Below are 23,033 nucleotides of genomic sequence, written 5' to 3'. Positions count from 1 at the left end.
TGGTTTCAATCATTTTGTACTTATCTGACACAACTTTTACAAAAAAATTTCTTTTGAAGATTTTCCTTGATGTAGAAAAAAATGGAAATATCTCCTATAGAATAGTACCTAACCTGGAGAACTTCCTTATAATCTTGCTCCCTTATGCTACTAGGCTAACCTGCGGAAGTGCTGCACATCACCAGCCACTAAGTTTCTTAATATTAGCCCAGGTAGATCTACTGACAGCCAAACCATCCGTGGAACTAATTATGGACCCACAGCTGGGTATGGTTCTCTAAATTCAATTTGGAGCCCATTCAAGTGGGTAGGGGAGAAGGAAATGGCACCCCATTCCAGTTCTCTTGCCTGGAAAATCCCATGGACAGAGGAGCCTGGTAGGCTGCAGCCCATGGGGTCGCTAAGAGTTGATCGCGACTGAGTGACTTCACTTTCACTTTTCACTTTCATGCATTGGAGAAGGAAATGGCAACCCACTCCAGTGTTCTTGCCTGGAGAATCCCAGGGACGGGGGAGCCTGGCGGGCTGCCATCTATGGGGTTGCAGAGTCGGACACAACTGAAGTGACTTAGCAGCAAGTAGGTAGGTTGCTATATCTTCTTCTTAAAGACTGTTAAAGAAATTTATTACAATCACCTCAGTTAGGAGACAGACTTTTTAATCTGTTCCTTTCCTTATTGGCGAAATCTCTTTCCCCTGCTTTCATATACAGAAGACTCCATTAAAATGACACTTCTAGCTACTCTATCTCTCCTCTCTAAATTTATTCCTCTTCATGGGTGGGGAGGACTTCTTTGATGTCTCAGTTTGTGAAATGGAAACAACATTCTTGGTTCTGCCTCTCTCTCATTGAGAGCCACATGCTTCTTGAAACCATGCATTCTCATCTGTTCTTAACCATGCAGTAAACCTAGATAAGCAGGATCTCTCCCTGAGGAGGAAAGCTTGAATTCTGGGACATGAATCATAACTCAAGAGAGTGTTAGCAAGTCCTCTGGCCAGACCTAAACCCTGCCCTCCAAAATTAATATTTCAATAAAACTGCTATTTTTTTTTAAAATCTGACTTTAGCACATCTATTTCAGCTGATTTCCAACTTGATTGGAGAGCCCCTTAAAACATCTAAATTACCTTCTCACTCCATTTTCAACTTCTTATCCCAGCTGCCTCAAACTAACTGCCATCTGAAAATATACCAGTAGTTAGTTGTTTCACATGGCAAACTCTCCCATGTAGAAGAAGGGAATGATGACCGCAAGAAAAGAAATGATGGCATTTTTGTAATTAGAGCAATCTCAAACTAAACAGAAGTAAAAATGAAGCTGCTGGGGAAAAGGTGGTGGGGGACAGTAGGAGTTCTCATTCTGCCCAACCTGAAGCACTATTTGGAGGCAATGAAGTCCACCTTCAATTACCATATTTAGGAGCAATGCTTCCTACTACCCAGCCTGTCAGTCATTAAGAGCACCAGTTTCCTAATTTTGAGCCATCTGCTCGATTTATGGTAGGCTGCTGTCTATGGGGTCGCACAGAGTTGGACATGACTGAAGTGACTTAGCAGCAGCGGCAGCTCAATTTATATGCAGGCTATATATTTTTTCATCAACATTTTCCATTGATTAATGTTTTTTATCTAGATAAAAGTATTTACAACTGTCAATGTTAATTGTTTACCTCTATCCACTCTTCTATTCTTTCGTACTTTGTTGTTGTTTAGTCACTAAGTCATGTCCGACTCTTCGCAACCCTATGAACTGTAGCCTCCCAGGCTCCTCTGTCCATGGGATTTCCTAGGCAAAAATACTGGAGTGGGTTGCCATTTCCTTCTCCATAGGACCTTAACAACCCAGGGATCAAACTCACTTCTCCTGCACTGGCAGGTGGGTTCTTTACCACTGAGCCACCAGGGAAGCCCCTCTTTCGTACTTACAGGACCCCTATTACTAATGGAAGCAGCAATATGTCCCGCTTTAAAAAAAAAAAAAAATCCAGCCTCATTTACAGATAGGGTAGCCAGTGAGGTGAAAGAGTCATTAGTTGAGGCTTCTGAGTAAGCTCTTTAAAGAGGATTTGTTTGGCAGGAAGACTTATTCTTTTGCCTTGTTCTTTTCTCATCTCTGCAACTTAGGATATAGACAGCATATTAAAAAGCAGAGACATTATTTTGCCAACAAAGGTCCATCTAGTCAAGGCTATGGTTTTTCCAGTGGTCATGTATGGATGTGAGAGTTGGACTGTGAAGAAGGCTGAGTGCCGAAGAATTGATACTTTTGAACTGTTGTGTTGGAGAAGAATTTTGAGAGTCCCTTGGACTGCAAGGAGATCGAACCAGTCCATCCTAAAGGAGATCAGTCCTGAGTGTTCACTGGAAGGACTGATGTTGAAGCTGAAACTCCAATACTTTGGCCACCTGATGCGAAGAACTGACTCACTGGAAAAGACCTTGATGCTGGGAAAGATTGAAGGTGGGAGGAAAAGGGGATGACAGATGATGAGATGGTTGGATGGCATCACCAACTCAATGGACATGAGTTTGGGTTGGCTCCAGGAGTTGGTGATGGACAGGGAGGCCTGGCATCCTGCAGTACATGGGGTCGCAAAGAGTCAGACACGACTGAGCAACTGAACTGAACTGAGGATAGTTAACTAAGATGGCCATGTGGAGATTCCGAAGACCCTGAAGAAAACCAGGCACTAAGGATAGCAGAGAGGAAAGATGGAAGATGCCTGGACCATGCAGCTGCCATACCAGCCCTGGCACAGTTCTTCTGGACTCACTGAGATGACAGAAAAAGAAGCCTCCAGCTTCAGTCCACTGTTAATGTGGGTTTTCTTTATATACAGCAGAACCTAATTGTAGCTTATACTTCCCACATGGTACAGTAGTAAAGAATCGGCCTTTAATGCAGGAGGTACAAGAGGTTTGATCCTTGGGTGGGGAAGAACCCTGGAGTAGGAAATGGCAACCAACTCCAGTATTCTTGCTTTGAAAATTCCATGGACAGAGGAGTCTGTCAGGCTATACTCCATGGGGTTGGCAAAGAGTTGGACAAGACTGGGCACACAGCACAACATAACTCATACATTGTGTGGTGAATGTGCTGGCTTATACATATATTTCACATATTTAAATAATACATTCATGTACTGATGACTTACATGACTTAAAGTCATCTTGCTTGCTACTACCAATATGCATATAACACTCTTGGGAACCTGGCTAATTATCCATAGAATCTGTAAAAATGATCCACTTTTCCCTTTGTTTTGCTCCTCTTGTAAAGAGAGAGTCAAAACAAAGACAATGCTACCTGAACATAAACTCCACAAATTTTTGAAGAGCTTTTGCGAAGAAAAGGCATTTGGAAAATATTCCAGTTTAAATAGTCAAGATTTACCTACATATCAGCATAAAATATACTTTACGTTATGGCTGGCTGATACTTATTACTTTACTAATAAGTAATTTAATAAGATTTCATAATATGACAATGAAGTTACAATGACAGACAAAATAATCCTCCATTAGCTTTCTTTAGCAGAAAATATATAATGTATCTAATAAATATACTTACATTTGAAGGTTTAAGTTTATTAATGATTGTTGTTTTGCCACTATTATCCAACCCAAGGCACAAAACATGAACCTCCTTCTTTTTGAGGCCAAGCAAGCCTGAAAGTCTGTCTAGCAATCCCATAATGTGAGGCAAGGATTCAGCTTGTGAGGCAAGGAATCAGCTGCAAGTCAGGGAAAAAAAAAAGTTAACACAGGCACCTTAAATATGGAGAATATAAGCATATGTATATCAAATTTTCGAATTTAAAGTCAGTGATATTGTGAAAACCATGTCAATGTAGCCTTGCATTTAGTAAACAGAGTTTAAGCTGATTACCAGAAAGGAGTCTTAACTGAAATGCAGATTGGCAGCTAATAACCCCCAGCAACACAGAATAATGCCCTTGAAATAACTGTACATTTCTTATTGTAACTTATAATACTTAAGAACAAAATGTGGTTTACTTAGTATCCTATGGAGTCTACCATTTGTGATACTTGAGAACATCTGCAGCCTTTTCTGGAAATCTGGAAATGTATGGGTAGTGATGTTCATATGGAGCCTGCTGCTAAAATAGAAAGTAGAAGGCAGACCAGAATAACAAAAAAACTGAAATTTTAGGCTGCCTCATTTGAGTCCACTGGTTAAATCTTTTTCTAAAGCTAACCCCATTGTTGCATTTTGCAATAATATTAAGTAATAAATATTAAATTCACCATTTTTGGTTGCTGACTATGTTCAATTTAGACAGAAACAAAAAATCCTAACTGATATATTCATCTTAACTTTTCCTTTGTCCTTACATATCTTGGTATTTTTGTAAGTCAACACAAATCCATTTGAGAAGGTTATGTATAAAACACACACACACAAACTGAACCTTAATAGATTTTTGTTTCTTTGAAATTATAACTTTTATGAAATATTAAGTATTTTTTAAAAGAATTTTAACTAGTGTACTAGTGAAGAATATGAGTGTAAATACCCATCTTACATTTTAATCTCCTTTTCTCAAATATTATAAAAATTTCCTTGTTAATCTGTTCCTGAAGTCCCCGTTCATTTTTATCAATTCTTTGAAAAAAATCCTTCAAATGCAAACTTTCAAAAAAACTCCATCAGCAATGCAAATGTGTAAGTATTTTGATGTCAAGTAAAATTACTGATGACATATGGCCGGCTATGTGATAACTTTATAGCTATTCATACCCTTCCAAGGTACTGTTAGATTTAGACTTCAAACCTCCCAAAGATACTTCCTTTGGGTAAACCACCATCCCAGTCCCTCAAAACATTAAAATGTGGTGGGAGAAGAGAGATACATACCCCTTTTGGCAGCCCTCAACTGTGGCAGGGACTGCTACAGCAGTAACCACTATATATACCTGTATTCCAAACATTTCCTGCCGCTAAGTCGCTTCAGTTGTGTCCAACTCTGTGCGACCCCATATACAGCAGCCCACCAGGCTCCCCTGTCCCTAGGATTCTCCAGGCAAGAATATTGGAGTGGGTTGCCATTTCCTTCTCCAAACACCATTTTCAAAACATTTCCTATTACTCTCCAAACCACCATTTTCAAAGTTCTCTAAATACTAGTCTCTTCTCTATCTAGAAACTTACCATCTTACAGCTCCTTCAGTATTTCTTATTCCATACCAAAAAGGCAAGACCATACCTTGAAGGATGTGAGGATGCAGCAACTTGAAATAAGAAGTTTCCAAGACAACTACATCTGAAAGGAGGCTGCATCATCAGTTTCGGTTAGGTCCCTTCAGGGGTCATTATGGACAGAAATTTCAAAACTGAAATTGGAAAATGATGTGCAGAAGGGAAGGTGCAGTGCCCTAACCAAACACAGGGCCACAGTTGTCTTACCCAAGGTATGGGTTTCATTTGAGATACTCAGCTTGTGCTGCTTGAATCGACTTTTCTCCTTGTGGTAGAGATTCAAATCTCACTCAATCCATTCCTTTAAATCTCAGCTTAAGCATAGGCATTTGTAGAATCTACTTTAAGTTAGCCTTTTGATATCATGAAACAATTCATACAAATCATTTTAATTTAATTTGCCATTACTCACTTTGCTATTAATTATACTAAGCATATTGATATAGTCTTGTACCTTGTTTTTCATTTCTGATAGGATTTTGAATACTTTAAAAATATGACCACTTCTTGTATCATCCCCCTCTGAACAGGGCATTGATTGTTAAAAGCCTGATATCTGAATATTTGTTTTTTCACAGAACTTTGGATTTTGATTTTCCGTTCCCTTTTCCTGGATTATCAAACACCTGATGCTTGTCACTGAAATGCTTTGGGACACACAATTTAAAAGAGAAGTCAGCTGTTCCAAAAGACATAACTACATTTATTGAAGTTGCTTTGTAAACAAGTATTACATAGCCTTATATATGCTTCTATTTTTTAGTAATTATATATTTTTATAAATTTACTTTTTGCATGTATGAAATAAGGAAATAAAAGATAACAGTTTAAGTCACTCAATATTCATTAGCCATGTCCTGGGTGCACAGGAGGAAATGCAATTAAAATCCTATAGCCATGATTCTCAACCCTGGCTGCACACTGAAGTCAGCTAATTGGATTAGTATTTCTGAAGATGGCATCAGGGCATCTGTATTTTAAAGAACCACACAGTGTTTCTGACGTAGAATCACTATTGAGAATGTGAGACTTTTAGAATAAAGTCTAAAATTTCATGCATAGCTTTTAAACTTGTACACAATTTGGCGCCAGTCCACCTTTCCAGTTCCTTATCTTACTCTTTCCTCTCTATGCACACCAGACAATCAAATTCCCTTAGCTGTTATCCGAGAAACAGCTTTTTTTTTTTTTTTTTTTTTTTGGTCGCGCGCGGGGCATGTGACGACATTAGCTCCCCAACCAGGGATGGAAGCTGTGCCCCCCGCAGTGGAAGCGCGGAGTCTCAACTACTGAACCGCCAGGCAAGTCACAGAAACTGCTTTCTAAAGGACTTTTAAAACTTGTTGCCAGAAAAATCCTGAAGAATTTGGATGCTATCCACAGTTAAGAGCTTGGAAGGTAGGCTATAGGGAGAGAGGAGTCGAGCAAAGGAAACACCGTGAGAGGTACTTTGTAACTCTATGTTTTCAGGGAGAATTACAGAACACTCTTCCTACCCTCAATAAACATTTTCATTCAGCTTTCAGTTTTTGATGGTGAAATTTCAATTACACTTTCTACACAGCAAACAAAAAGGCCCCAAGTGGGCAGTGTTAAAATCATCCAATAAAACAAAAATTCACCCAAAGCAGTTCAATGAGTTTTCTGAGCCACCAGCCCACTTTTTTTTTTAGTCCTCACTCATTAGAAACAACTACACGGAGTGAAAATCATGAGGATGAGCAATTCTAAGACTGGTGGGGGCGGGGACTGCGGGCGGCTCTGGATACAAACCTTGGGGTTGAGGAGATACCTGCTCTTTGCGGTTAGTCTTGTGGGCCCGGGAGCTGCTGAAGAACAGGAATGAACGCACTCGCTCGTCTCCGTCTCGGGGATGGGAATGTGGTGCGGGCGTTCTGGGTACCTTTCTTTCTAGGCCTCCACATAAAGGATGCCTGGACCAGAGCAAAGCCGCCTCCACAAGTTGGGTAAAGGGGTAGTAGTCTCTTCCTCAGCCCAAGTATCAGCGGCTGGGCAGGCGCCTAGGTGCGTGGCGTTCCCCCGGCAACCGGAGGTTCTTCCGTTCCAGAGCCACGCCTCCTCAGAGGTCTTAGCGCGTCTGCCTCCTCAGAGGTATTAGCGCGTCTGCCGCCTTGCTCCTGTTAAACGGATTGACGAGCTTCCCAAAATGCCTGAGGAACAGTGAGGAGTATTAAAGAACTGTGAGCAAGGGTGACGGGTTGAACTGCCGCCTCCTAGCCAGGAACCGCGCAGCCCCGCTGTGGAGCATGATGGGAGTTGTAGGCGCGCGCATAGCCTGCTGGGAGGTGCTTGGCGTCCGCGTGGGCCAAGGGCTTTTCTCTCAGTGCGCTGTCCCCGCCCTTTCTGGAATGTCAGTCTCGGGGATCAGCGCTCCCTGCGGCGTCGGGGGTACAGAGGAGTGTGGATTTCCGTGGAGCACTGGCGCAGTGTGGTGGCGACAACTGCAGGACCCGACTGTGCGCTCTAGGGCGAGGAGTGCCGGGGAATTGCCTCATTGCCTAGCGCATCCACCCTCTTCCAGGCTCTGCGAGGCCTCAGGTCCAAGAGTCCTGGGGAAGCAAAACTGTTCATGTGAGCAGGGAGAGGAGATAAACTCACAGGCATTTTTCGGCAAAGGAAGTCTGCCTGTAACCGGGCTACTGAGCTGTCTGATCTCTAGAGATTTCCATGAGGCATAATCTCTTATGATTAGATTACAATCCCCAGAAGCAAATCGGCAGCTGGTCTGGAAGGGAATCAGTAGCTTGAATGCTTAAAGTTAGCTACCCTCTTAAGATGCTCTGGAGTTTTATAGTAATGGACTTCCCTTGTGGCTCAACTGGTAAAGAATCTACCTGCCATACGAGAGACCTGGGTTTGATTTCTGGGTTGGGAAGATCCCTGGAGAAGGGAAAGGCTACCCACTCCAGTATTCTGGCCTGAAGAATTCCATGGATCCGTTGGGGTCGCAAAGACTCGGACACGACTGCGAGTCTTTCACTTTCACTTTAGCAAACGGATTCATCTTTGTTAGCCATGAATATGAGATTATTTCTCCCCTCCAACTACCTGGTATTATGTTTACTACCCGACCTGTTCTTTGGCTTTTCAATTATTTTGGCCTATAAAGTGGATTGCGTGCGTGCGTACGTGCTAAGTCGCTTCAGTCTTGTCCCACTCGAACCTGCCAGGCTCCTCTGTCCATGGGATTCTCCAGGCAGGAATACTGGAGTGGGTTGCCATTTCCTTCTCCAATTAAGTGGATTAAGAGAGTGAAAAAGAGACTAGAAGTAATAATGGGAGAAAGGTTGTATTTGCATGATCATGAGGTGCTTTTTCTTTTTTTTCCAAATTTTCAAATGTGACTCTTATTTTTTACAATGGAAAAAAAAAATGTGCTTCTGGGCTAGTGACTCTGTTGAAAGACAAAAACTAGTAAAACAAAACCCCCAAAACCTATAGCTGCATATCCAAAAGAACTTATTGACCAAGTCTTTGGAAAAAATGGAATATGGAAATATATTCTTCCTTATTGTGTGGCCTTAAGCCAAATAACCCTGCTCTATTGTTCAGCTTCCTCCCCTTCAAAAACATTATATAGCTCATTTGGTGGTTTTGAGGAATAAACAGGTAACAAAAGTATGTATGTTTGACTCATAGTAGATGTTCAATAAATAATTTCCTGTCCACCTTTGTCCTGCAATTTTTATTATATGGATAAGATTTTTAAATGTGGTCCTTTAACTTCTGACTAAATAAATTTTACAGTAAGGTGTTGATTATTTTTCTGTGTGTCTGGATTTTGCAACTCACTTTGATAAAAGTTGGAAGTGAAGTGCTTACAGCCAGATTTGGCCTTTTTTTTTTTTTTCCTTAGAGCTAAGCAGAAATCTTATGTTTCAGGAAACTATAGTGGACAGACTTAATTTTCTTGTTTGGAATTGATATTTTCTGCCTCTGGATTGAGTTCTGTTTTTGATTAGTACAAACATTTTGTGAAAACTGGAAATAAAATGGAGAGATGGGATATCCAACTTTTCAGTCAATTTAAGCAGATGACGTAATTCTTCTGAAAAATTAGCTAAGTGAATTTTTAGGGTACATAATTCTCTCACAAAAATTTAGCTAGGTAAATAGTTATCTTAGATATTTGTGGTTGCTGTGTTGTCTTCTTATTATTAGAGTTGAAATAGTGGTATGAAACCCACAGTCTAGTCAATAATCTGGAAAATGCCAGTTTTGAAACTAACAACCTTAAAAAAAGTAAATATTCCATATGGTAGAATCTGCTGTTTTGGTGCTTTGCCAACCCAAACAGATATCAGCAATAAACTCACAGTTCAGCATACAAATTGGTTTCACTTGATTTAAGAAGTTAGTTTGGCTCTCCTCATTATGAGAATGAGAAGCTTTAATAGTCACATTTAATTTTATGAGGGCTACTTAGGATACCTGTTTAAGGAAAGAAAATTTCAAGTACTCTATCACTAGATAAATTTCATACTGGCTTTTGGAACTGTATAGAAGAATTCTAAATGAGAGAAGAGATATGAATATAGCTCTATTCTGATTAATTCATGATACTTTTAATGTCTTTTCTTACGAAGAATTTTAAACTACAGAAAATCCATGATTTGTAATATACTGGAAGTTTTTGGAATGAAATGTTGGTGGTCTAAAGCTGTTTGAACAGTTGTACATTATTTGTATCTTTTGGTCATCTGCAATTTGTATACAATATTACCTATGCAGTGAGCATTTAATTTATTTGAATCTCATAAAATATTTTGATGATATAAAATCACTACAAAAATATGTACTAATTATTTATAGTGATTTATGTGACTTTCTTCCCTGGTGGCTCAGATGGTAAAGAATCCCCCTGCAATGCAGGAGACCCAGGTTAAGTCCCTGGGTTGGGAAGATAACCTGGAGAAGGGAAATGGCAACCCACTCCAGTATTCTTGCCTGGGAAATCCCAAGACAGAGGAGCCTGTCAGGCTATACAGTCCATGGTGTCGCATAGGGTAAACACAACTGAGCAACTAACACGCACACATATGAATTTATGTCTTGATCTTAATATTATTTTGAAAGATTACAGCTGTGATTTTGTCTTCAAAATTACTAATATATCTAAAGAGCATCTAGATTTAATAGACTAAAAGATAAGTTATATTAAATAATGATCAATACAATAATACAAAAGCCACAAAGTCAACCACCAGAACTGTAACTTTTATTTGCTAATAGATAGTTTAATAAACAGGCTTACTCCATCTGTAAGACCCTGATAATGCCTCTTAGGAAATCATAGAAAAATAAAATACAGTAATTAGTAACTTGTACTTTGTACAAAAATCTTATTATGTTGCTCAGCAGATAGGTTTGCTAAACACCATATTCTTTCAGCAAATAGATGACATAATGTAATGCAGCTCACCACAAACAATCCCTCATTGAGAGCTGAGCATTCTAAAACACTATAACTTGTAAGCATGCCAGCACATGAAAACTTACATGAAACATATTACAGTAGATTTTTGTAAGATGAAAACAATACCACCTTCAAGTAAGTTTGGATTACTTCACTGTCATAGTGAAGTAGATAATAGGTAGGATTGAAGTTCTGTAGTTAACGCCCTCTTACTGTGTCTATCTTTCTACCACGTTGTGATGCAACCAGTAAAGAGAACCTGAGTGGAAGGCATATATTGAAGCTCTAAATAGTGATATAATACCAAGGAGAAAAAATGATGCAGTGGTGCTGCACTTCCTTATTCCCACAAACAGATCTTTTCTCCTTTTTGCACGAGTAGATGGGTACAGTACTAAATCCACAATTAATGATAGGTAACTTTATGACAAGTTACAAAGAAATACATTTTAAAAATCATTCATGCTTACAGGAAGGAAAAATGTTTTCAGCTGAAGTTTTTCATTAGTCAAATATTACTCTATGAGGGATTAAATGTCTCAACCTAGAGAGATGTTATCTAGGTATTTAATATAAATGTACTATTTAGTATTTAATAAACTTTTTAGGATTTGTGTTACAAAGATTTTTATAACTTTTAAAATTTTGAATACACTGCAACTGTCAAATCTACCATTTAATATTGGACATGGCCATTTAAATATTAAGTGTTTAATCAAATACATATTTGTAAGTACACATATATATTTTTGGCTATGCTAAAAGAGAAAAAAATAGATATTCCATTATTCACAATCTAATTTTACATAAAATCCAAAGAATTATTATGCACGTATAAATTCCAACACACTGAATCACATAAGGTCTATCCAGAAATAAAGCTGCAAGCATAATGAAAAAAATCACACCCCTGCTATAGGATCAGAGAGAGGGCACAATGAAAAAATAACCATATAGCCCATGTGTTTATCCTAAATGATAGATGTTTTTATGTGAAAACAACAAAATAAAAGTATTGTTTCACCAAAAGATTAGAGCCTATCTTTTTTTTTTTTTTTTTTCACAAAAATTCAGATGGTGTGGCAAACCCTCTCAAAATAGTGTTTTGAGAAAATTGACTGCATGAATGTACAATACACATTGTTTAGGATTAAACTAATTTTTATAGACTTTAAATTAGAATAGCTACATGATGTTTCTTTTACTGTAATAAACAAATATAAAACAAAAAAAAAAAACATGAAAAGTGTCTATGACATTGAAAAGTCCTAAATTTCTACATTATGGAAAAAGGACTCTGTTATCAGCTTCTTTGGAAAACTCAGAATTCAGTTTCAAGTCTTCCAAGTAAGATGTCTCAAAAATATTAAGTAAAAATGGCTTTAAAATATTTTATTCAATAGGTCTTTTTACTATGGTCTATTATGTACAAATACCATCGCCTATGTTTATATATGCATGTATATAGGTATATAAATGGGTGTGTGCATTTCCCCTTTAGGACTACTAACACATCTCTCCTTCAGCCTTTACTCCTTTCCCACTCCCCATATTGAATTTTATCTCCTCTTGGAAAAATGCAACTACTCACACAGTAACATACTTACCTTTCTATCACAAATCTACCAATCTATCTGCATATCACACAGTCTTCCTTCCCTCCCATTTTAGTTCTTTGTGTCTCCTCATATCAAAAACTAACCTTCCTACTTACGCCACGAATCCTAATCTACCTCTCAAAGCCATTTCTAATTAAATTCTCTCTTGCATAATCAGTTTCCTCCTTTCTACCAGATCATTCTCATTAGTATATAAATATGCATTCTTTCTCTAAACATACACACACACACACACACACACACACACACACACACACACTACTCTTGACCCTACATCTACTTCCAGTTACTCAGCTACTGCCTATTTCTGTTGCTTTCTTATGGTAAAATTCCTTGAAAGAGTTGTTTGTAGATTATTGACTCCACCTTCTTTGCTAAAGTATCTTCTAATCCACTTCAATCAGGCTTTAATTTCACTACTTCAAAGAGACTGTCCTTGTCAAAATCATTAGTAACTTCCATTTCTTTATTGTAAACTTGACTTCTTAAAGCATTTAATCCATATGGCCAATTGGATTTTTTGTTCTCTACCTTACCTTACACTCCTCAGGGTCCTCTGCTGGTTTCTAATTCTCCACTTAACTTTTACATTGATACCACCTGGATCTCAATCAAGGCCTACTTGTCTATCTTACAGGCTTTTCTTAGGTGATTTAAAAACCTTAAATACTACCTATATACTGAAAGTGAAAGTGAAGTTGCTCAGTCGTGTCCGACTCTGTGGGACCCCATGGACTGTAGCCTACCAGGCTCCTCAGTCCATGGAATTTTCCAGGCAAGAGTACTGGAATGGGTTGTCATTTTCTTCTCCAGGGGATCTTCCCAATCCAGGGATCGAACCCCGGTCTCCCACACTGCAGACAGACGCTTTACCGTCTGAGCCACCAGGGAAGCCCATATATATACTGATGACTATTAAATCTTGATGTCGAGCTCTGATTGCTCCTTAGAACTCTTATGTACAACTGTCTGCTTCATATCTCCATTTGAATACTTAACAGGCATCTCAGGCATTACATGGTTAAAACTAAACTCCTGATTTTTTCCCTCCAAACCTGCTTCTCTTGTACCACCACTGACTATGTTTCTTATTTTTCAAATGTAGAGTTTATCTTTGATTTTTCTCTCTTCATCTCTAGGCCCAATCTATTAGCATGCTCTGTCTTTAAAATACCAATATCCATTGCCTCTCTCCATCTTCACTACTTCAACTCTAACATAAAGTTACCGTTTTTCTTTTTAATTTTTTACTTAAACTATTTCAGTAGCCTCATAAATGTTCTTTGACCTCCATCTTGTTTTTGCCTCTCTTTGGCTCATAAACTGTGTACCAAGCACACTGTTATCTCTACCCTCAAACACTCCAAACTCACATATTAAATTGTTCCTTCTACTTGGAATTTCCCCAGATTTTTTCATGACTTGTTTCTTCATGATTTTCAGATATTGGTTTAAATATCACATCCACATTGAGAGAAGATTTCCCTTACCTCTTAATAGAAGAAGCCACAGTCATGCTATGTAACCATATTAATTTAATTTTCAGCACAGCACCTATCAGTACTTCTTCACTGTATATCTTTACCACTAGGTCAATCCCATGAGACAGGGGCTTTTGCTTGTCTTGGTCACTTTGTGTCCTCCGTGTTTAGAATAGGACACTGGTACAAGATAGCGTTTAATAAATGTTAGTTAATGAATGAATGGATTTATGGATAAATATATATTTAAAGTACATCAGTATATATACTATTTTTAAAATTAAGAATTATACAGTTTTGGACTAGCAAACAGACATGATTTACTTTAATTTTATTTGTTATATCTGTTCCCCATGGTATAAATAGCTTTAATTGGACAAATCATTATTTTTTGCTATTTTTTATATTACACTGTTGCTGCTGCTGCTGCTGCTGCTAAGTCACTTCAGTCGTGTCTGACTGTGTGCGACCCCACAGATGGCAGCCCACCAGGCTCCCCCGTCCCTGGGATTCTCCAGGCAAGAATACTGGAGAGGGTTGCCATTTCCTTCTCCAATGCATGAAAGTGAAAAGTGAAAGTGAAGTCGCTCAGTCGTGTCCGACTCTTAGGGACCCCATGGACTGCAGCCTACCAGGCTCCTCTGCCCATGGGATTTTCCAGGCAAGGGTACTGGAGTGAGTTGCCATTGCCTTCTCCTTATATTACACTACAAATATCTATTTCATTTAATGGTAGAGTGACCAAGATTGTAAGGTGAGGAAGGAAATGTTTTGCTTTCTCAAAGGAATTTTTGGAGGCTCTGAAGAAAATAAGCAATTGATGCAAAACTGGAAGGGTTTTACCTTTTTTTTTTTTTTAAGTATTCCATTTAGTGAAATTTAAAAAATTGAATAAAAGTAAACAGTGGAAAATAACTATAAAAATATATACCTGTGGCGGATTCATTTTGATATTTGGCAAAACTAATACAATTATGTAAAGTTTAAAAATAAAATAAAATTAAAAAAAATATATGCTCACTATTTTGAATATACAAAGTCTAATGGAAGATTTTCTTTTTGTATTTCCATTCATGAGAAAATAAGTGTTTGCTTTCTTCAGCAGACTTAATGGAATATATGACCAAATTTATATAAAAGAAGAGAAGAACTTAAAAAATAATAACTTCTAGCCACTATGTTATGTTTTTTGACTTCAACTTCTCTGAGAATTGGGAAATTATAATCAGTATTAGAGAGATTGAATGGAAATATACAAAGCAATTCTTTTTTTTTTTTTAATACTTAAAATAACCCAAAAGAGAAGGCAATCTCCTTGAAAGAATCTAAGCAGTTAGAGGTCATAAGATATAATGTACAACTAATACATAGGTATCATATTTTTTAAACATTTAAGACTATGTGTAAAAAGTACTTATTTACATTTTACACATTATCTTATACATTTATACATATCTGTATAAAAGTATAAATTGATTCTAAAAGGCTACCCTTTCAACTCAGTTATTTTTACCTGCATCTTATATATTCTGTTTTACATTTAATAAAGCATAAGAAAAATCTCATTATTAATATGAATGAATCATTAATAACTATAAAGTGTTTTGACAGTCTGATATTCAATTTTGCAGGGTAAATTCTTTAATTATATATGAAATAGTTCTTTAGAAATCAAAAGAACTATTAATATAGAAATGCTAATAATTGTGATCATTTGTTCTGTTGATAAACATAAATTTAAATTTTTGATATTTTTGGGAAGATTTCTAACTGTATATAGCAATATGTATTTTAACAATTATCAGTGAACATATTTATATTAGAATCTCATCCTCAAAAGGTATTTTAGTTTCAAAATTACCAGGAAGAGTAACATGACAATAATTTTCATTCACTGTTTTCTATTAATTTTTTGTTTGCTTTTAAAATGGGATAATTAATAGGTATATCACAAACTCCTCTTTGTATTGCCTTTTTGTCTTTTCCTCAGTTTTTAATGGAATTTGGTCCATTTTCATATTCAGAATTCATGCTCTGTCTCTGATTTTTTTAAAAATTAAGGTTATTATAGAAGGTATAACTAACATTTTAGGAAACATGGACTGTTAATTAACAATTATTCCATCAAAAGTAAAAATTAAGCTGTCAAAGCTTATACTGCATATAAAATTAAACCTAAGTATAGTTTGTGAAAAATGTACAAAGCTATTCAAGTTTCCAATAATACACTCTAAAGAAAAAGTATGATTAACAAAATGATTAATAATATATCATAAATAAAACACATATAGTTATCTTTAAAATCTACTCTCACTCATATTCATGTTAAGAATGCTCAGGTATTGTGCCTTTCCAAAAAACAAATGCTTCCATTTCACATTTTGATATTTTTCCCTTGGAGACCTAGAACACTTAAAATTATGTCAAAACTCCATTTCTGTAAGAAGAAAATGAGATTTTTGCATTGTATAAATATATTAATACAATTTCTTTAAATACATATATATGGCATAGGAAGAACAACGTCAAATTAAAGCAAATTAAACACTTCAATAACGAACATTTATGCATGTTAAACCTTATTTTCCAAGCAGTACATTTTAAAAAGCCTCAGTCTTTATTTTCATATTGTCCATGAAAATTCAGTGCTGTTTTAAAGATACTTTTGAATATACCACAATAGTAACTCTAGATAAAATACCAATGGATTTTCAAACAAATTGGTTTTTACAATGCTCACATCAGTCACACTGACAAAAAATAGCTTGTTAAGTTACAAGTCTGTTAGCAAAAGAGTGGTCATTGATTTTGTCATAGAGCTTCTAAAGACCACACGTTTAAGCAGATTTATTTGAGTAGTATAATGTGGCAATAAATAAAACATGTACAGTTAAATAAAAACTTCATTACAACTTTAATAATAATACTGAGTAAATAATTCTAAAGAGCACAACAATTATACTTTATATGACAAATGAAGTGATGGTAATTAATTCCGTCTTCTCTCTGAATGAGTGAAGATGTGTTTAAGTCAAAATTTAAGAAAAGCAATTTCTATTTAAATGCATATATTTCATTCTACAAATTACTAAATGTGGAAGAGAGACCTAAATTATTATAAAAGCAAAAGAAGATGACATTCTAAGTTAGGTAAAAACCTTAAAAGTGTATTGTTAATTTTTTTTTCATGATTTAGCACTATTCACTCCATCTATCATGATTTCAAAAAATTAAGTGATATTTGGTCTTTCTAGAACAAAGGTAAATTAAGACTGTTCCAAGGACAATGATCTATAAACGTAGAAAAACTAGTTTAGAAATGTTCACATCGATACTGCTTGTCATATTTAACTCATGAAAACAGTGACATCTATCTACAAAGTTAATAATGCCTAAACATAAAATTTGATTTAGATATATGAAAAAATGAAGATTCTCATGTCCTTGGAGTTTTCTTTATAATAATGTATTATTTTGGAATACGGACAGTTCTCTCTTCAGTGAGGGCCAATGACATGGAGATTCTGATGCTAACTAAATAAGAATCCCGAAGTAGGGTTGTCCTCCTTTTATTATTTTGTTGAACACCTTAAAGTCATATCTCAGTTGTTCTGATTTACAGTTTGAGTTATTATCTTAACCAAAAGTAAGTTTATCATGACAAATTAAAGATTAGCCTGAGGTTACAAATAATGAAGAAATATGGATGAAAACAAAGCTTTACTTGAGAGAAAATTTTCAATAATTCTGATACTTTTCTAATTTACAACTCCCAGGAAATTGTGTTAATTTGTATTTTATTTTCTAATTGAAAGTAGATACCACATCTTTATATATAATACATTTAAAAGCGATCTTTCATCCTCATCTGTCAGGTAATTTTCTTTTAATGCTTTTGTATTCTTAAGGATTAATTAGGTCTAAAAGATAGTCGAATTCTTCTTTGAGATTTTCCTCTTTAAAAGAAACAAATCAAAAGTTCTTTTAAGAATACAGAGATTTGGTAATTCTAATAAACCAGTGTGGAAATTCAAGCAAAAACCTTCTTTATTTTGTTTAGAAAGAAACTTTGCTTTCAATGCACAAGTGCAAAAATATAACAAAATGGAGGGGACTTGGTACTATTAAGATAAACCCAACACTGTGATTTTAAAAGATGAAATTTATTTTTCTTTTCTAAAAGATGAAATTTATTTTTTAGTAGTGCTTTGCTGCCTGTAGTAATTGTAGCTTACTTTTCATTTTTTGTTTCACTTTTAAAGTAATTTTGAATCAACATTGATAGGCTAAAATTAACCTTCAAATCTATTCATGTACTGTTAAATAAAAACTTCATTACAACTTAAAAAATACTACTGAGTAAATAATTTTAAAGAGAGCAACAGTTATACTTTATATGAAAAGTGAAGTAATATAATTCTGGCTTCTAAGTTGCCAATGCCAACAGGATTTTGTTACCTCCTTTGAATTAAGAGTGAATAACCTAAGTCTTCCAATATAAATATCCTTTTTTAAACATTTTATATAAATTCATCATTAATTTGAAATTCTAATTATTAATCAGAAGAAAGAGGCTTCGTTAAAACAACATTCTGATGACCCGCATCTTCCTCTGGATCTTTTGTCTTTTCTCTCAGGATACAGGTATATCATGTCACATCCTCTTATAACATACAAAAAATATATTTTATCCTAAGAAATCTTTGAAACACTTGCCTAGTACTTGTCTTTTTAAGGGAATAGTAAGACAAAGATGGGGCATTTACTGTTCTGAAATGTAAGATTTTTCTTTTCCTTTATTTCATCTAGTAATACGTTAGCTCTGGTTGTGAGTAATCATTTCTTTCCTTTGTTAAATATGTGCTGGGCCATGCTTAGTTGTTCAGTCAGGTCCAAATCTTTGAGACTCCATGGACTGCAGCCTGCCAGTTTCCTCTGTCCATGGGATTTCCCAGGCAAAACTACTGGAGTGGGTTGCCATTCCCTTCTCCACAGGGTCTTCCCAACCCAGGGATCAAACCCAGGTCTTCTGCATTGCAGGCAGATTCTTTACCAGCTGAGCCACTAGGGAAGCCCTTTGTTAAATATATCATGTTGGAAAGAATTTTATGCAACCATTGCAGTCATATACTTATCGTGACATTTCCTAGGGCCAGTGAATTGGCTTGCACAGCAGAGTACCCCAGCATTGTTTTTGAAAAAATGGTTGATGTTATCTAACTGGAGGCACCTTTGAGGTAGTGAGCCTACACATGAACTGAGCAGTCTGCCACAGGACAGAGGCAGTATGTGACTCCTGAGGAGAGTCAAATGATAGGTAACAAGAGAGATTATCTTAGAGAATCAAACAAGTGTGCTCCCTTCTAGCAGAGGAAGTGTGGAGGCGTCTGTGAAAAAATTTGAGGTCCAAAATATTTCCTTTCATAGGGACTGCAAATCCAATCACAAATAAACAAGGTTTCATTTATTTAATGTATTTTTGTTCTATGGAAAGAACTAAGTGACGTGGAAATTACAGCAAACATGGCAGATAGGCTCTAAGTTTTAAGCTTAAGAGATACTTAGAGGTAAGGACAGTACAGTCAAACTCATCTTTGCCATAAAATTTTATGCATGTAAGGGACACCTTGTAGATATTTGTTAAACTGAACTACAGTTTACACTGCCTTTATTGAACATTATTATAAAAAGTGAAAATCTTTGAAAATGCTGATCATAAAAACAAAAAGTTGGATGACTTCAGTGCCCTGTGTTCTAATGGAAGAATACAATCAATCTACCTTTTGGAGTCTTCATACAAAAAGAATTGAAATATTTTCAGATTGAATGTGAATGTGAGTCTTTTCTACTTAAAGGAATTTGAGCTTGGAAAAGTTGAAGTGATGATACTAAAAGAAGTGATTACATCTGCTTCTAATATCTTTATTATATAAAGATGTATACCAACTGTGAGTTGATAACAGTTTCTAATTCTTAAAATATTTTCTTTTAAATTAATAATACATTTCCTTAGCTAAAGCAGTAGAAAAGGATCATCTTCATCTGTTTTGAAATAACTTTCCAAAGCACTTAATTTTCAGTTAATGAAAAGCCAGAACTCATACACTCTGTATGTGCAAATGCTCCCATTTATGCAGTAGGACCCAAAATATTAAAATATAACTTTTGCAACATTCCTGTTTTTCCTCCACCTTCAGCCTCTTCTAGGGAGATCTGTAAGATATTTTTGGATTTCCTGTATTACTTTTCTTTTGTTGATAGGGATATGGGGTGGAGTGGCAGAAGCTGAGAAAAGAAAAAGAGATAGGTGAAAAAAGAGAAAAGAACCAAGGGGGTGGGGAAGAATGTTTAAAAAAGGAATAGAAAAATAAGACCTAGTTTTGGTGAACATTTTGAAGTAAAAGATTTAACTTAAAGATTTAACTTTCTTTACAGAGTAGAAATTTGCTAGGAAAGATATAAAAATGGATTTTTAAGAAAATTGTGGTTGGGAGATAGGTAATGCAATTCATTCTTTATCACGTTGGAAGACCTATTACAGAAGACCTTCTGTAAAGGCTGCTTTTCAAGGACTGAATTTGGATTTGTTTTCCATTCATGGTCTGAGATGGGCCTTAAAGCTGTTCAGGTGTTAGTTGGATAGATTTTAAGAGTAATTCGGGGTGAAAGAAGAGAAATCTTTTTTTATTATGACATTCAAAACATTTATCAACAGTCATAATTCAGTGAAAAAGTGCTATAATTCTTGATTCATGTTAAGCCAAGAGGTTTGCAACTTCTGATGGCTTTTTTAGTTTAATGATTTATATACTTAATCTCTGCATTGTTTTTACATTTTTTCTCAATTATGTCTTATCCTATGAGATAATGAGTGGACTACAGACTGGAAACTAACCGCATAGAAAATAAAATAGTAATGGTTCCTTCAACTAGTTTTCAAAATCTAAAAAGCCCCTCAGTAACATAGACTAGGAAATTTAATATAAAGCAGGTATATGAGTATATATGCATATTTTAGTTATTAAAGATTATTTCTGAAGGTTGTGACTTATGGGAGTTACTCATTTTCTATTATTAAATTATATGCTTATGAATATTAAACAGCTTTAATTAATGAATATGTGCACTAGTAAACACCAAAATATTTCAGGTAAAATTTTCAAATCTGTGATTGGTAGGCAATAAAGAAATATATTTATTTTTTAATGTTTCTGTTTAATCTTGAACATCTTGCTCTGACCATGATGAGGTTCAAATTTATGCTGAAGATCACCATGCTTACAGTTCTAAAAAATATAAATGTAACATAAACGGATTTTAAAGAGGATTTGGGGTTAGAGAGAAAGTGAGAAGGCAGTTTTATAATACCACAGAAAGATGTTTAGGAAGGGAAAAAAAGCACAAATTAACCATATATAGAATAGGATCTTTGGAGTTTTAAAGAAAAACAATTCTTAACAGAGATCTTTAATCTTGCAAGCACTGAATGCCCACCCCATAGACGTTTCAATACTTTATAGAATTTATTTAATCAAAGTATACAGATGTTGCTGACAGAGTCCTATGGAAGACCATAATTATTCTATTCCTTATCTTTCTAAATATGTTTTTGTTGCATTATAAAAATAAATATATATAATTAATAAATTTTATCTGTTTTACATCTGTTCTTATTCAATATATATTTGAAGATAGGTAAATATGGAAATTTTACATTTTCTCTAAATGTATCCAGATCTGTGTAAATATATCAAGCAAACCACAGACAGCCTGCAAGTGATGCATGACTGTGCGGGTGACGGTTAGAAAATGCTGCTAGCTATTTCTGACACACTTAAAAAGTGATGGATTTCCCATTTTTTTCTTTTTTAGCGTACTATAATGGATACTTTAAAGACTCTTCCTTCTCTCTCTCTCTCTTTTTTTTAAATGAGAAAAATTTAGCTGTGGTTGACAAAAATCAGAAGATAAATCAGCAAAAGAAGTATATGGAAGGGCCTAGTCTAATGGGACAATCCACAAATCTTAAAATAAGGAAAAACTGGGATTCCTTTATGGCAAGAAAACCATTATTACCAAAAAAATGTAATTTAGGTAGGAATTTGAGAGTGTGGGTAGGGCACCTTTAGCTCCAAGATCAAATAAAACCTAATTTTTATATTAAACAAGTATCTTTAGACAACCTGCTCTTTTTTTTTCCCCTCTTAATACATTCTCGCTACTCTTCCACCTAGCACAGTAGTCTTTTTTTTAAATTTTTTAGTTTCACAGGGAACAGCTGATTTTGTAGTTGGATTTGTTCATAATACAGTACTGTTTTGATAAGCTGACTCAACTTAGTTCAATGAAAAGTATATTTGCCTGTTTTTGCAGCCTCCAGAAGATTACGGCAACAACACACCTTAGCTGTGTTTATATTTTTATGTTACTGTAGCAAGGATTCAGGTTGCACACAATTCATTTATGCTCATTTTATACCTTCTTTGGTGTATGCAATGGCATACTTGTACCTTGGAAGGTTTGGAAAACAGCTCAGCATGTTCATGTAACTTATTTTCATGAACAAAACAAAAATTCTTAAACTTGCAAAATGTACCAGTATTAGACTAGCTCTATGTGTTTATTTTCTTAGGCCACCATGTAACTATCATAAAATTCTATTTAAATTAAATCTTTTTACATTTTATCTAAGACTATACTCTTAGATCTTTTATTCAAAGCAATTCTGCTGAGAATAATTAATTTTCTCAATGCTTTATTACTCTTGCAAATTTATGAAGATAAACCAAGGGGACAGTCATGGATTTATTCCATGCTTCCCTCTATTTAAAGCCTCTAGAGCAATGGACTCACTCTTGGTTTTTCCAGGTGTGATCTTTATAATGTAGTAGAGAAACATATTGATACTAAAAAAAAAAAAATTAGATGGGAAAGCCTCTAAACTACCACCTACTATGACATATGAAAGACACGATCAAGTTAATAAAAAAAAAAAAAGACAAACCAAGACTTGGAAATTTTAGAAGCACAGTATGTCTCTCCCTCTCTCTCCCTTGATGACTCCCTTCTCACCATAGTCACACTTGAAAGAATTCACTACATGAAATCATTAATCTTTTCTGCAAACAATTCTAACAATATCAGGCATTGACAGGTAAAGAATTGTAGAATAAAGTAACAATATGACCCACAGAGTTGAATATAATTATCTAAAAAATAATTATTCATGTCAGTTTGGAAAATACTTGATCACAAAACATGAAAGAAAGGT

The 23,033-nt window shown here is 35.5% G+C and overlaps 1 protein-coding gene across 4 annotated transcripts in view; it reads right to left on the bottom strand.

Annotated features, from left to right (window-relative positions):
- Positions 1-7,450, bottom strand: part of ARL6 (ADP ribosylation factor like GTPase 6) — a 40,568-nt gene extending 33,118 nt beyond the window's left edge. The window contains exons 1-2 of one of the 4 annotated variants that reach the window (XM_055567874.1): positions 7,018-7,450; positions 3,576-3,738 (exon numbers count right to left, since the gene is read on the bottom strand). In XM_055567874.1, coding sequence (XP_055423849.1) covers positions 3,576-3,698 — 123 coding nt within the window. In that variant the 5' untranslated portion in view covers positions 3,699-3,738; positions 7,018-7,450. Of the gene's footprint in view, positions 1-3,575; positions 3,739-6,998 lie in introns of those variants that run through there. The other 3 variants (XM_055567872.1, XM_055567871.1, XM_055567873.1) reach the window with 3 other exon arrangements.
- Positions 7,451-23,033: the final 15,583 nt, after the last annotated feature.

The sequence above is a fragment of the Bubalus kerabau genome, chromosome 2 (genome assembly GCF_029407905.1).
Source record: "Bubalus kerabau isolate K-KA32 ecotype Philippines breed swamp buffalo chromosome 2, PCC_UOA_SB_1v2, whole genome shotgun sequence".
NCBI classification, from domain to species: domain Eukaryota; kingdom Metazoa; phylum Chordata; class Mammalia; order Artiodactyla; family Bovidae; genus Bubalus; species Bubalus kerabau.
The sequence above is the reverse complement of the archived record's forward strand: the minus strand, read 5'-3'. Positions and strand labels throughout refer to the sequence as shown.